The 14272-nt window shown below is 38.2% G+C and overlaps 1 protein-coding gene across 7 annotated transcripts in view; it reads right to left on the bottom strand.

Moving 5' to 3' along the window:
• The window catches only part of CDH6 (cadherin 6), a 245990-nt gene that overhangs the window by 13890 nt on the left and 217828 nt on the right, over positions 1-14272 (bottom strand). For all 7 annotated transcript variants that reach the window (XM_085002025.1, XM_085002024.1, XM_085002028.1 and 4 more), the window contains 4 exons: positions 13986-14153; positions 10848-11035; positions 8211-8464; positions 2493-2629 (listed from right to left, as the gene is read on the bottom strand). In XM_085002025.1, coding sequence (XP_084858151.1) covers positions 2493-2629; positions 8211-8464; positions 10848-11035; positions 13986-14153 — 747 coding nt within the window. The remainder of the gene's footprint in view (positions 1-2492; positions 2630-8210; positions 8465-10847; positions 11036-13985; positions 14154-14272) is intronic.

The following is a 14272-nucleotide window of genomic DNA, read 5'->3' as shown; positions in this document are numbered from 1 at the left end:
TTTATATGGTGATGGCCAGTCTGCTTTAGATGATGGTCACTCACTCCCTTCTCACTCATACATGGATTCCCCAAGGCTTCTGTGAGTACCACAGAGCACTATGTATCCTAGTCACACAAAAAAGTAGAATTAGATCGTTTGGTACTTCTGGAGTTGGGTACCCCTGATGGATACCTAGGAGAAAAAGCTACTTCTATTGATACAGTGCAACTGTATAATAAACCCCAGAGTACTAAGAAATAAAGAAAAGCTATTCAGGGAAGACAGTTTAGAGGCAGGTTTTAAAGGAAGCCAAGGAAGTAGGCAGATGGGAAAAACATAGAAGGAAAAAGGATGGGGCAATAATAATTGTTAATGGTCTTAGTTTTTAGTTTTAGAACTAGACATCGTGTTAAGCACTTTGTTATATTACCTTATTTAATCCTTACAAACTTCTGAGATAGATATAATTATTGCCCCCATTTTATAGATGAGGAAACTGAGGCACAAAGAAGTTAGGCAATTTGTCCATGTTCACAGAGATAAGAGTGGAGCCTGGATTCAAACTTGGGTCTGATTCCAAAGCCTAGGCTGTTCATCTTAGGCTAATGATAGAGCAGAGTCAGTGTTTGAGGACCTGAGATAAATGCAGTATTTTCACTGTCGTCTCTGACAACATCCATGAGTAGTATGGAAGACAGACTCTTGTCCTTAGAATCAGGAGCTGGAGTCCCTCACCCCAGCTCTCTTCATTCGCTTCATTCCTGTCTATTTTTAGCTCACTTCATAGATACTGAGTGAGCATCTAACATCTAATTCGTGCCAGCCAGTATTTGGGGTGCTGGGAGACATGGGGAACATAACAAAGATCCTGCTTCCTGAAGCTTTGTTCAAATGGGAGTGGACAAAGTATAAACACATAAACACCTAATGTGCCAGATGGCAAATGCTAAGGAAAAAATTAAACAGGAAAAAGGAACTGGAGAGAGATGGAGGTGCTACTTTGGGTGGAATGACCAGGGATGGTTTCTCTGATGAGATGCCATTTGCACAGAGACATGAAGAAAGAGAAGGATTAAGCCATGTGAATATTTCCGGCTCTTGAGGTAGAGGCAGCAGCAAGTGTAATGATCTGCAGTGGGAGAGAGCAGGTTTTATAAAGCTCTTGGCTCTCTGCCTCAAAGGTAGTTAAGAAATTTAGAGAATAAGGTTCTTAGGCTCCTGTGCATCTAAAATTTTCACATTATTCTTCCAAAGTTAGAGCTCCTGAAGATGAAGTTTTAAAAGGTCTTTATCACTAGTACTTTCAAATATGTCATAGAAACATTAAATCTTAAGAACAGAAATTTTTATGTACAAAGCTTAAAATACATAGGAAAGACTGCTTCAGTAAATAATAAAATTTCATGGTGTTATAAAAAATGATCCTTTTCAGTGGGAAATAATTTTGTAATTTTAGAGCTTTGAGTATGCTCTGTCATTGGTGTCCACATTGGTCCCTCAACATAAATTCTGAAGATCAAATTCTTACCTAACAAATTTATAATGAGGAGTTCTTATCACTATCAAAAAGCAATGCTTCATCTTGTCCACACTGGTTATTTATTATTCAACCCATTACCTTTCATTCACTTCAAATCTCATGAGTTATGTTGATAAAGAATATTACTGTAATATGCCATTCAATATGGAATATTTCACACCAGATTCCCAACTAAGCTAAAAATGTTCAAACTTTTAAAATCAAAACCAAAAACTAAAAAATGAGCTATAATTTACAGGTCTATTTTTAAACATTTAAAAGCTATTTTAAAGATTCTTTTCCTTTCATCTCCTTAGGTCTACACATTGTGTTTACATTACACAATTTTTACTGGGTGTAATCATTTTATTTGACGTATTCCTTTGGCACAATTTTTCTTTGCCTTAAATTTCTTGGGGACTGCCATGAAATTCATTCTCAACATCGTATGGATGGTGGTTAACGTTGTTCACTTTGGTGTACCATGGAAAAGTTAAAATTTATCTCTCTTAATTCTGCAAGGATTTTGAAATAGACATCTTACAGAAAGCTAGAGGATAAATATCCAAAAGATTTCTAAACAGTGCCTACATTTTAGAATATACTCAATCCCTACCTCCCCCCCCACCACACACACAACGTCTAATGGTGAGCCCATTTCTTTCAGCTGCTTCTGTAAAGTTCTGATTTGTAAGCTTTTTGGAATCAAATCCAACATGTAGCAATTCAATCTAGGTTGAGAGAGGCATTCCCATTTTAGTTCTCAAATGGCAGACCCTCCACAGTCCTTCTGTGTTTACGAATGAACAAACACGTGTCTAGAAGAAACATTAGTGCAAATCGTTATAGGGCTCTTTCCCTCACTATGTATCAAGCAGGATGATCAGTACATGGTGATGAGGTGACGAGTTTCAGCTGCCTGTCCCAGCCCTTGCTGAGATAACACTCTCTCCATCAATAGGGGACAGCAGTCATGAAAGGCTGGACTTACTGATCTCTGTTGCTATCACTGTAATGTTGTGCCACAGCAATGTTTCTCGGTCAAGAAGTTTCGATGTAAAAATCGAACCATTTCCAGAATCGATGTTGAATATTCTGTCCATATCTGTGTGTCGATCGACAGAATACCTGAAAAATGCAGAGCAGAATTTGGAAAGGTTTTCTTTGTATTTGCTACTCTCACATCCTAAGACTATTCCCAGAATATCTGTTTCATGACTTTTTTTTCCTACTTGGAGCACACACTTGAATATCTGTAACTTAACATTAAGCAACATATTCTGAAAAATTATTTCTTTACCATTGAGGTTTTAATAGTAAACCCACTAGACAGGTTGCATGATTTTGAGTATCATCACTTTATAAAGTTTCTTTTTTAAAATGTAATTTGGATCAAGTTTATATAGTGATTGATATATGACCTTTAGAACTTTAGTGTGTGTGTGTGTGTGTGTCTGTGTGTTTAAGTAGGGTTATTGGTTATTTTTTTATAATTCATCTTATTTTTTCTTTTCTTTTTACAGCCACATCGGTGGCATGTGGAAGTTCCCGAGCCAGGCATCGAATCAGAGCTGCAGCTTAGGCCTGCGCCACAGCCACAGAAACCCTAGATCCTTAACCCACTGATCGAGGCCAGATATCAAACCCACATCCTCAGGGAGACAACATCAAGTCCTTAACCCGCTGAGCCACAATGAGACTCCCTATTCATTTTATCTTAAAACTGATTATATTGAAAAAGCAAAAGATGGTTATGTGGCTGAGGTTAGTGAGGCAGGAGAGGGAGAGAGAGGATGAGCTTGGGGAGAGAGCCACATTCTGGACTGTAGAAGGATGGGCTGGCCATGGGGAGGAGTGGGAGTTTATTCTAACTCAGTGTGGATCTACCAATGGATTTTAAGGGGCGGAGTGTCACCCATGTTAAACCCATGTTTAACAAAGAACACTGGCTGAATTTAGGAGAACCATTGGATGGTGCTGTCACAAACGTGAAAAACAGGATTTGAAGACGATCATAAAATTCCAGTTTTGATATGTGGAGGCTGAGGTGCCTAAGGAAAATCCAGGAAGCTCAAGATGAACATTTGGACTGACAACCTAGATTCCTCTTCAACCATCTAGGAAGAGGAGGGAGAAAAATGCTTGCTAAGAACAGAGTCACTTGAAGGATGAGTGAGGAGAACGGAGACACATAGGGACTAGAACAGTGTCCAGAGCAGAGTGGGAATTTGATAAATATTTAAAAAAGAGACTTTGGAGAATTCAAGTAACACAAAGAGGTGTTTTAGAACCCAAGAAGGATAAAATGTTTAACACTGAAACTGATGGAAGACCAGTATATTTTTGATAATTGCTATTTTTTATAATTTATTACTAGTTTTTGGAATAGCTATATGTAAGGGGAAAATATATACACTCTGTTTTAGAGAGGGAAGCATTAAAGAGAAAACTCAAAAGAGAGTTGATATGCTAGGGCCATAAGGAACAAACACTTGCCCATTTCAGCATAACATGTATACCATGATAGGGGATTTTAAAGGGTCAGCTCAGTAGAAATACATTTTAAGTAAATGTCCTAACTAGTCATACACAGGTGGAGTCATGAATGCTTTAAACTCTTATTACTAACTTGCAATAGTGTACCATGTTCCAAGATTTTATTTCAATTAATTATTTTGTTTCAAAGTACTACTCTTAAATAATAATAAACAATATATGTTATCTTAATAAAATCTATTTTGTCATCTAACATGTGTCTAAATAAAAGATATTCCATTATTATAGGCTATTTAAACCTGATTTTAAAGAGAATTAATGAAGTTCACAATGGATACATATATGTCAAGCTGGATTAGAATATTAGTTTCAGTTTATATAAATCTAGTGTTTTATTATCAAAAAGGTTGAAACAGATGAAATAGCTACTGTTTTGCCATTTATGTCATGAATCCACATTTATTAAGAATTTAGCCAGGAGTTTCTGTTGTGGTTCAGCAGTAATGAACCTGACTAGTATCCATGGGGACTTGGGTTTGATCCCTGGCCTTGCCCAGTGGGTTAAGGTTCCAGTGTTGCCATGAGCTGTGGTGTAGATTGCAGACATGGCTCGGATTCTATGTTGCTATGGCTGTGTTGTAGGCTGGCAGCTGCAGCTCTGATTTGATCCCTAGCCTGGGAACTTACATATGCCACAGGTGTGGACCTAAAAAGCAAAAATAAATAAATACATAACTAATAATTTAGCCAATAGCATTGAACTTTCTTGATAATCTTTCTTCATTTTTAAATTGAGACTGATAAATATTTATAGGACATAATTACCAAAGAGGAAATCTCCCGTATTCATAGACTTTATAAGGAATTTAATAATTTTCCAGAAATATATCTTTTCTCTCATGAAAAATGTCAAGCCTAAGACATGCTGCTTATTGCCTTTATAAGATGTTACAATTATACATGGTAGCAATCTTCTTTCGTTTCTTCTTCCTGCTATAGTTTTAAGTTTTACAAGTAGTCATATTTTTTCACGAAACTTTGACATAAAGGGTAAGAGGTGAGGAATTTTTAGTTAAAGGCAGCTTTCAATTTTAAAGAGAATGTAACTATTTTGGAAATATGAAAATTGTATATTATTTTCTTTTCTTAATTGAAAGATTTAAAAATTAACAGAAAACCTAAAATGTGTACATTGTTTAGCAAAGATGCCTCATTTGAGGCACACAAAGTTGCATTTTTTTTGTTCTTCTTTCCAGAGTGATTCCAATTTATATCTAAAAATTCACTGTCCAGTCACATTAATTGTAATAGTAATTGATAAGGAAAATGGTAATCAATCGATCAGAATTATAGCAGATCATTCTGCTGGGTAGCTCTTGTTTTTCCCTCTAGAACTTTCTTGTTTTCTGCGATTCAATAATTTGTCTTCTAATGTATCGTGAAGGGAGATTTATGGGTCAGGAAAGGAAGAGTGTTTGCATGTAAATTTTTCAAAATAAGTATCAGAGTAACATTTTATAAGACTTCCATGGAAATCAAAGGATACTTGTGATATAAAGTTATTGGGAAAATTATTTTATGTGGTTAAAGAATTAAAGACTTGTGATTGCATAATGGCAAATCAATATTTGGGGGAAGAATTCTCTAGTATTAGTTGTGCACCTAACCTGGTGTCTAGCCCCAGCTATTCAATATTTGTGCCTTGAATAACCAAAAACTAGGCATGGTTGTACTTTCCTAATATAAGAATCAGTTTTATCCTATAAAAGAAACCACTGGAATATGCACTTATTTACCAATATATCTATGTGTATTTTTATCCTTAAATCTATATCTGTATATGAAATCCATGTGTACAAGTGAAGGCTGGCAGAAAAAACTTCAAAATTATCTGACAGCCAACCTAGTCTGACAAGCTAACTACTTAAAATAAATGCCATGGTTAAAAGTGGTATTTGGTAAAACAAGTAAAATAGACATAAAAATACAGCCTAAATTCCCAGAAGACATTATCTCTTTCAATTAAAAACATGTTGACTGATCAAAGAGGTAACCAAGGCTCATATTTATAAACTTCAGTGTTAAACCCTTTAAAATTAGGCTCGATATTGACTTGCTAAGATTTTTTTCTTATACAGTAGAAGAAACTCTGAGTGAGAGAATGTTGTGAAAGTACTTAAGATTATTTGTGTTATATGTACAAAGGCCATCGTTCATTTTCCATATTAACAGTGTTAGGCACAGTGGGCTAAGGACCCAGTACTGTCAGCACAGTGGCTTGGGTTACTGCTGTGGGTTGGGTTCACTCTGTCAACCACAAAACAAACAAACAAACAAAAACAATGTTAAATGTCTATGGAAGAACACTTGACCCACAGAGCTCTCATGTGGCTCTTTGGAGTTGCCCCTCATCCAATTCAAGAAGAAGCCTACAGATATTCCAATAGGATGATAAAACAACAGAGTCTGTTTTCCCAAAGGCTTAAAATTATTCCCTGAAGATAAGCCAGGCATTTTTGTGTTTTGGATGTGGGACCTGCCATGAGGTTTCCTTTAAACAAAGGCCTCGATGGCTAAAGAGCTAGAAAAAGACTGTCTTAGAGCCTCAAACTCTTTCATCTGCAATAACATGCAGCAGTCAGTGTGACCACTTAAAAAAGTAGTTTTGGGTTAGTTAACTCTTCCACTCAAAGCTCTCCAGGGGCTTTTTGCCTCAATCAGAATAAAATCCTGAGGTTACCAGGGCCTACAAGCCCCAGCAGGACCTGTCTCCCTCACCACCTATGTAATAGCCCTGTCTTGTCCCACCTGCCTCTACTCCTGCAGCCCAAGTAAACTCTGACACCAGATCTTACCCTTGCTTTTCCCTCTTCTTGCACATTCTTCCCCCAGAGAGCTGTATAGTTCATCCCTTCACTTCATCCAAACCTTACGCAAATGATTTTCTACCTGACTGCACTGTCTGAAATAGCACCCCAGATGTACTTTGTTTCCATACTATGTCTTATTTATTTATTCAGTCTTTTGTCTTTTCAGGGCTGCACCCATGGCACATGGAGGTTCCCAGGCTAGGGGTCTATTCAGAGCTACAGCTGCCGGCCTACGCCACAGCCACACCAGATCTGAGCCACATCTGTGCGACTTATACCACAGCTCACCTCACAGCAACGCCAGATCCTAACTCAGTGAGTGAGGCCAGGGATTGAACCTGCAACCTCATGGTTCCTAGTTGGATTCTTTTCCACTGCGCCACGATGGGAACTCCAATACTCTGTCTTATTTTACCGCTTATACTTTGGTTTCACCTGGCATATCAGGTATTTGTCCTTTGCTTATTTCTGTCTCCCCCAGTTAGAAGGTAAACACCATGAGGTGAGGACTTGATACTGTTCTCTGTCCTCTCCCGGGTGCCTAGAACATGTCTGGCACATGGCAGAGCTTCTCGTTCGGCTTACTTTCTTTATGGGGAGTATGTTAAACAAAAAACATTCTGGTTTAGCAATTTTCTCAGTGAGTCAACTAAGCTAGTGGTAAAGGCTTGAAGCTGTTGACTACAGTGCTTTCATGGTAAGATTCTAGCATATCTATGCATCGATGGTCTCTAAGAGCAGCAAAGCTTTCTTACAACATGATTACAACTATGGAAAGTACAGGGAAAATAGAGCTTGCATACACAGTATATATTTGGATTCAGCTCTATTAATTTCCCCAGGATTTTGCAGATGTATCTCATGAGACAGTTGTTTTTATCCATGTCTGCAAAAGAAAAAAATTATGCATCCAAATGGAGCATAATTCTGCCTGTTACATAGTAGGTTCTTCCATACTTGAATAATAGACATTCAAGTCCAGTGCCTTGTTTGTTAAAAATCACAATGTTTTCTCCATTCTAATCTTTGACAAGTCTAAGAACTTAAAAAAAAAAAAAGACGCGGGTCATTCAGCTGCATTACTTTGTGCCATTTCTATGTAAGCAGTGAATTTCTAGCACATTTTATGTCCCCCCCCCCAATTTTGAGTTTTTTAGGTTGATATAGTTGCTAAAATAATATTCTATGTTGAGCAAGGAGAATAAAGGGAGTGAAGGTACTTTAGTTTTTCAAGAAGATACAACTAATTGGAAAAAAGGATTCATCTTTTTCAACTTACAAGTGAATATATGACTATAAACCAGCAACCTTATGGAAGAGACAGGTCACAGATGTGTACTTACTTGACAGGATTCCTGGCAGCATCTGGATCTTGGGCTGTGACCGAACCTATCGTCGTGTTTATCTGAGCATCTTCTCTTATTTGTAGGATGTAGGCCAGTTTGCTGAAGACAGGGGGCTCGTCTACATCTTCCACCATAATTCTAACCGTGGCTGAATCTTTGAATGGACCCAGGTAGAGAAAGCGGGGTTCAACGTGAGGATTGGAGGCTTCCACTTTGAGGGTGTACACTTTCTTCTTTTCAAAGTCTAAGATCTTGTAGGGGAAGGAGGGGAGGAAGAAGTGACATATTTAAAGCAGCCAAGTCACAGAAAGCCAAGACATGAACGATTTTTAGTGCAAATCACTGATAAATGAATGTGATCATATTGCTCTGAGATATGGATACACAGCATGATATTGGGCAAAGACATGGGAGTTCAGATGCCCCACAATCCTGATGAAAGTGTGAGTTGACATCATGCACTTGGAATGCAGGTTATGATGGGCAGGAGAAGGGAATCTAGAAGCAGGAGTCTGTTACAGGACCCCTTTAAAGAAATTCTCACATGGGAGTTCCCATTGTGGCACAGTGGAAACGAATCCAACCAGGAACCAACCATGAGGTTGCGGGCTCAATCCCTGGCCTTGCTCAGTGGGTTAAGAATCCGGTGTTGCCATGAGCTGTGGTGTAGGTCGCAGACACAGCTCGGATCTGGCATGGCTGTGGCTGTGGTGTAGGCAGGCAGCTATGGCTCTGATTAGACCCCTAGCCTGGGAACCTCCATATGCTACGAGGGTGGCCCTAAGAAAGCAAAAATAAGAGGAAGTCTTCATACTTGACTAGAGGGAGCCACATCAGGGGCAGGTTGACAAATATGCTGTGAATCGTATTGAGTCAGATGTTGTCACATCTACCTTTAACTGAACACCTAAATGAGTGTTTCAAATTTGTCCATATTCAACCAAAATATCCAGGGTGGAGGTGGCAATGGATACTTTTAAACACCGCCCCACTGTGCAGCCAGGATGGAGAACCACAACTTGGCAGCATAATTCCCTCCTCCTCATTCAGACAAAATATATTAAAATGGGGTAAAATAAAATAGGGCAGGTTTTTTTTTTTTTTTTTTTTTTTTTTTTTTTTTTTTTTTGCATGAGGCGATAAAATATTCTAAGTAATATCTTGATAAGGGCATCCAGCTAACTACTTGCCAAAGAAGGTAATGATCATTGTTGTCAGAGGTCTTGAGGAGAAGTATTTCTGCTTCTGGAGACATAGTGAACCCAAATGCTTATTGCTGACTTTTAGTTTTAGATGATAATATGACAAGGCTCACTAGAAACACAATTAATCAAGATGTTAGTGAATGTGATTTAGTCAGCTAGGCAAAATTTCAGTTTGAATCTGATAAGGCACCAAGAAAATTAAAAAGGTTAATGCACACTAATGGGCTTTCTAATTATATTATAGTATAAAACATTGATCTGAATGTCACTTAAACATGTTTTATTGTGTTTCCAGATATTAAGACATGTAATCCAAAGCTTACGAGGAAAATTTTTCTTATTTACATCCACCTATGCTTATATTTACCAGCAAATATAACAATATGCTAAAAGAGAGAGAAAATATTATACCATACATGATAAAAGTGAAATAATTCAAAAAAGTAACCAAAATTAATATTATTTTTAGCTTTGAAACACACAGGTTAGTGGTGGTTTTTTTTTTTAAGGGCTGCAGGTATGGTATATGCAAGTTCCCAGGCTAGGGGTTAAGTCGGAGCTACAGCTGCCTGCCTACACCACAACCCCAGCAACACCAGATCTGAGCTGCAACCTACACCACAGCTTATGGCAACACTGCCTCCTTAACCCACTGAACAAGGCCAAGGATCACACCCGAAACCTCATGGATACCAGTTGGGTTCATTTCAGCTGAGCCATCATGGGAACTCCACGGCTTTTGATTTTTGCTATATTTTAGTATAATGATCCATGGGGCCAGGCAATTTTGGGGGTTAATAGTGAATGAGTACATAGGGGGAAAATAGGAATTCAAAGTATAAAAACTTTGTTGTGTTCCGAAAAGTACCTAGAGCTTGCAGGAAATTTTGGTACTTTATTTTTGTGATCTTTCTATCTCTCTCTCTAATTCAAACTATCTTTATCACTGCTTGTATTACTCTTTTCCTTCAAAGTATGTAACTGAATTTGTAATTATACATGTTTCTCTCTTTCTTTGCTTTCTTGTCTCTGAGAGCAGTTCTACCAGAGCAGAGACCATCATTTTGAATGTACTATTGCACCTCCAGCATCTGGAACAGTGTCTGGCTCTGTTTTTCTAATTTATTGTTCATTTACAGCATTTAGTTCATGCACTTTAATGTGTATCATTAGTTTATGTTATTTATTTACTTAGGAAGTTCTTAATAAAAATTTATTGAAAGCATGGAATTAATGAATGCATAAGATTATTGAGGACCCCTGAAAGCCAACCAGAGAGCTCTCAATATAATTAGGCTAGGTCTTTAAAAAAAATTAATAAATCAGGGCTTGAGAGGAATGTTCCTGTGAGATGTAATTGCCCCCAGTTGCTTGAGGACCAGAGCAAAGTAAATGCCTTGATTTGTATGGTATTTAAAAAATGCATTACCTTTTTGACAGTTATAATCCCTTCCTGGGTTTCCTGATCGGTGATGACATCAAACATGTCCAGCCCCTCTCCCTCTGTAATGCTGTACTCAATTTCAGCATTTTCTCCCATGTCAGCATCACTGGCTTTGATCCTGCCAATTGGTGTACCCGGTGGAGAGGATTCGGGGGTTTTAAACTGGTAGGTACCTATTAATCACCAGACAGATATAAGTCAAACACAGACTAATTACACTCCATCATCATAAAAGCAAAACCCATTTTCTAGCAGTTCGTTCAGACATTACCACAGATGCAGCCAGATTTGTGCTTTCTTTAAAATAATTAATGGTGCCCTAGTCTCCTTATGTTTTCATTTGCATGACTGTTAAGAATATTTCTTCTATTTCATGACCTGTCGCTTGGCAAACAGAAAACACTTTTCTTGTCCTGTAACTAGGCTTCCAAGTTTATGGTGTGATTGTGAGAAAGTCTGAACTGTTAGAGGAGGGTGCAGAAGGTATTGAAGCCCCCTGTTAACGTATTCTAGCATAAAGAACAGAAAAGAGTCTAACCGAAATTGTGACTTTAAGATGATTACTAGGTATTCTTTAAAAGAGTTTTTTCTTCTGGAGTTCCCATTGTGGCTCAGTGGTAACGAAGCTGACAAGTATCCATGAGGACTCAGGTTTGATCCATGGCCTCCATCGGGGGGTTAACGACCCCATGTTGCCATGAACTGTGGTGTAGGTCGCAGATGCAGCTGGTGTTGCTGTGGCCGCGGCATAGGCTGGCAGCTGTAGCTCCATGATTGGACCCCTAGCCTGGGAATCTCCATATGCCAAGGGTGTGGCCCTAAAAAGATAAATAGATAGATAAATAAATAAATTCTTTCTGTCATTGCTGATAATAATTGAAGATTAAAACATATTACAGGAATTAGGAGAATGTATCCAAGTAGAGATTCTTTCACTTGTACATAGAACTGGTCTAGCTGCAGTTATGGATGTAGATAAATACACTGAGAAACAAAGCTCTTAAATTTTTCTAATTTTGACCATTTTTTTTCCTTTGAAATTGTATCACAGTTTTTTCTATGCATATATTTCTCCTATTCTTGTATTTATTTTGCTAATTTTAAAAGCACATTTTGAGTTCCCATTGTGGCGCAGCAGAAATGAATGACTCTGTCTAGGAACTGTGAGGTTGTGAGTTCGATCCCTGGCCTTGCTCAGTGGGTTAAGGATCCAGTATTGCTGTGAGCTGTGGTGTAGGTCGAAGATGCGTTCGAATCTGGTGTTGCTGTGGCTGTGGCATAGGCCTGGCAGCTGTAGTTCTGATTCAACGCCTAGCCTAGGAACCTCCATATGCCGTGGGCGCAGGCCTAAAAAAAAAAGCAAAACAAAAGCATATTTCATAGACGTACACTCTTCTTATATCCTCATTGGAAAATTTGTTTAAGGAGATCACATGTGAGTTTCCATTTAGGTCTGCCAGGCCAGCAGGTGCTTAGGACCAAATAAATAAATAAATAAATAAATAAATAAATAAAACAGTAAAAACAAAACTTATTCTCTCTCATCCATTACATTTTGCCAACCACTCACACAAATTGTTTTGAAAAAAAATTTAGACTGACACTACTAAAATACAGTCCTTCAGTCATCTTTAGTCCATTAAAGGATGGACTCATCCTTGGGAAAATGATAAACAGGTCAAATTTTTCTCTAGTGTATCCCGCTTCCATTTTGGGTGCCTCCAACCCCTGTCCATATCCTCTCCTCCCTTCCCTTGTCGGAGTGATTACAGTCTCTCCTAGGAGAGGGCAGAGAGGGGAAAGTTCCTGTGATACATGTAAATCCTTTTCTTTCTTTTTTCTTTTTACAGCTAAACCTGCAGCATATGGAAGTTTCTAGGCTAAGGGTCGAATCGGAACTGCAGCTGCTGGCCTACCACAGCCAAAACATTGCCAGATCTGACCCACATCTACGACCTAGACAGCAGCTTGCAGCACCCCACTGAGTGAGGCCAGGGATGGAGCCCACATCTTCATGGATACTATATCAGGTTCTTAACCCACTGAGCCCAGAGGGAACGCTCATAAATCCTTTTCTTATCCTTTCCCAAGGCATCCTTAAATGGAACAGGAGATTTTGGTGAAAAGTGTTGGTGATTCTGATATTTTCATCCCCCAAAATATCCTTTGTGGGGGATATTTTGGGGTTCATAAAGCCTTTCTTCTACCTCTTAAACCAGAAATTAGTTAGCTATTCTGTTTTTGCATTTAGCTAACTGTGACGAAATACTTGAAAAAAGTAGAGAAAATAAAACTATGTTAATCCATGTGTATCTCCATTATAAAAGAAGACCTTTAAAAAAGGCCAAGCTTGAATAAGTGGGTTTTCTCTTTAATGATGGTAGCTCTTTTCTCCTGCAAGACAGGATTCAAGTCGTTTTTTTTCTTAAGGGATCATGGTCAAAAAGGAATTTTGATCCTAGAAGAAAAATTCCACTAAAACCTGTACCCACTTGATGTCTCTACGTGAAAGGGTCCAGTGGCCTGCTTGAGACAGAGTGGGCATTTGTAAAGGTGGTTTCTCCTTTGTCTTCCTTCTTAACTAATCATGAGTATTAAAGATTGTAGAGACAACTTTTGGTATCTCGATTAACCATAATGTAGAAAACTATTTATGACTACAAATGGATGGAGTGTAGAGTTATTTCCATGGTTATATTTTTAGAAACAGTAAAATGATAAACCCTCCCCTTACAAAGCCTCTGAGGACTTAAAAGAGATTACATGCCTGATTAAATTCGGAAAATACAAAATCACATTTTTCCTAACAAATAGCAGCATGCTTGTATACATATGTTCTGCCCAAGCATATTTATGTGTGTGGTAGTCTTTTTTAAAAAAAGGAAAAATAAAACAATGCTGTTGCTTAACAATAGCAGCCACATTGGACCATCACTCAGCTAATCACCAATAAGCTAATCACCAGATCTACCGAGCACAAGTGTTTTCAACTTATTTTTAACAAAAGTGCCAGTTCTTACTAAGCTAAATAACTTTGCCAATTAATAACAACAGCAGAAAATAAATATCATTCTTAAAGTTATAGTTTTACAAAAGTAAACACAGTCAATCAGGTGTGCCTACTCTGGGGGAACCGGGGAGGGTTGTCATTGACGTCTGTCAGCGTGATGTTCACTGTGGTGGTCCCAGATAATCCCCCCATCTGGCCGCCCATATCCTTGGCTTGAATCACCACTTGGTACTGCTCCCTGTTTTCTCGATCCATGTTGAGCAAGGCTGTCTTGATGATACCTATGGATGTAAATTTCAGAAGTGGAAAGGGATGTAATAAAAATACTTTATAGAATCATTTATTTATGCAAACATAGACTGTCACCCGCAATATGCATAACACTATGCACACGTCATGG

Source organism: Sus scrofa, chromosome 16, assembly GCF_054392235.1.
Source record: "Sus scrofa isolate SSC_HxYL_T2T_F1_AM1 chromosome 16, Sscrofa_HxYL_maternal_Yorkshire_Landrace_v2.0, whole genome shotgun sequence".
NCBI classification, from domain to species: Eukaryota; Metazoa; Chordata; class Mammalia; order Artiodactyla; family Suidae; genus Sus; species Sus scrofa.
This window is presented reverse-complemented; position numbering and strand designations above follow the sequence as displayed.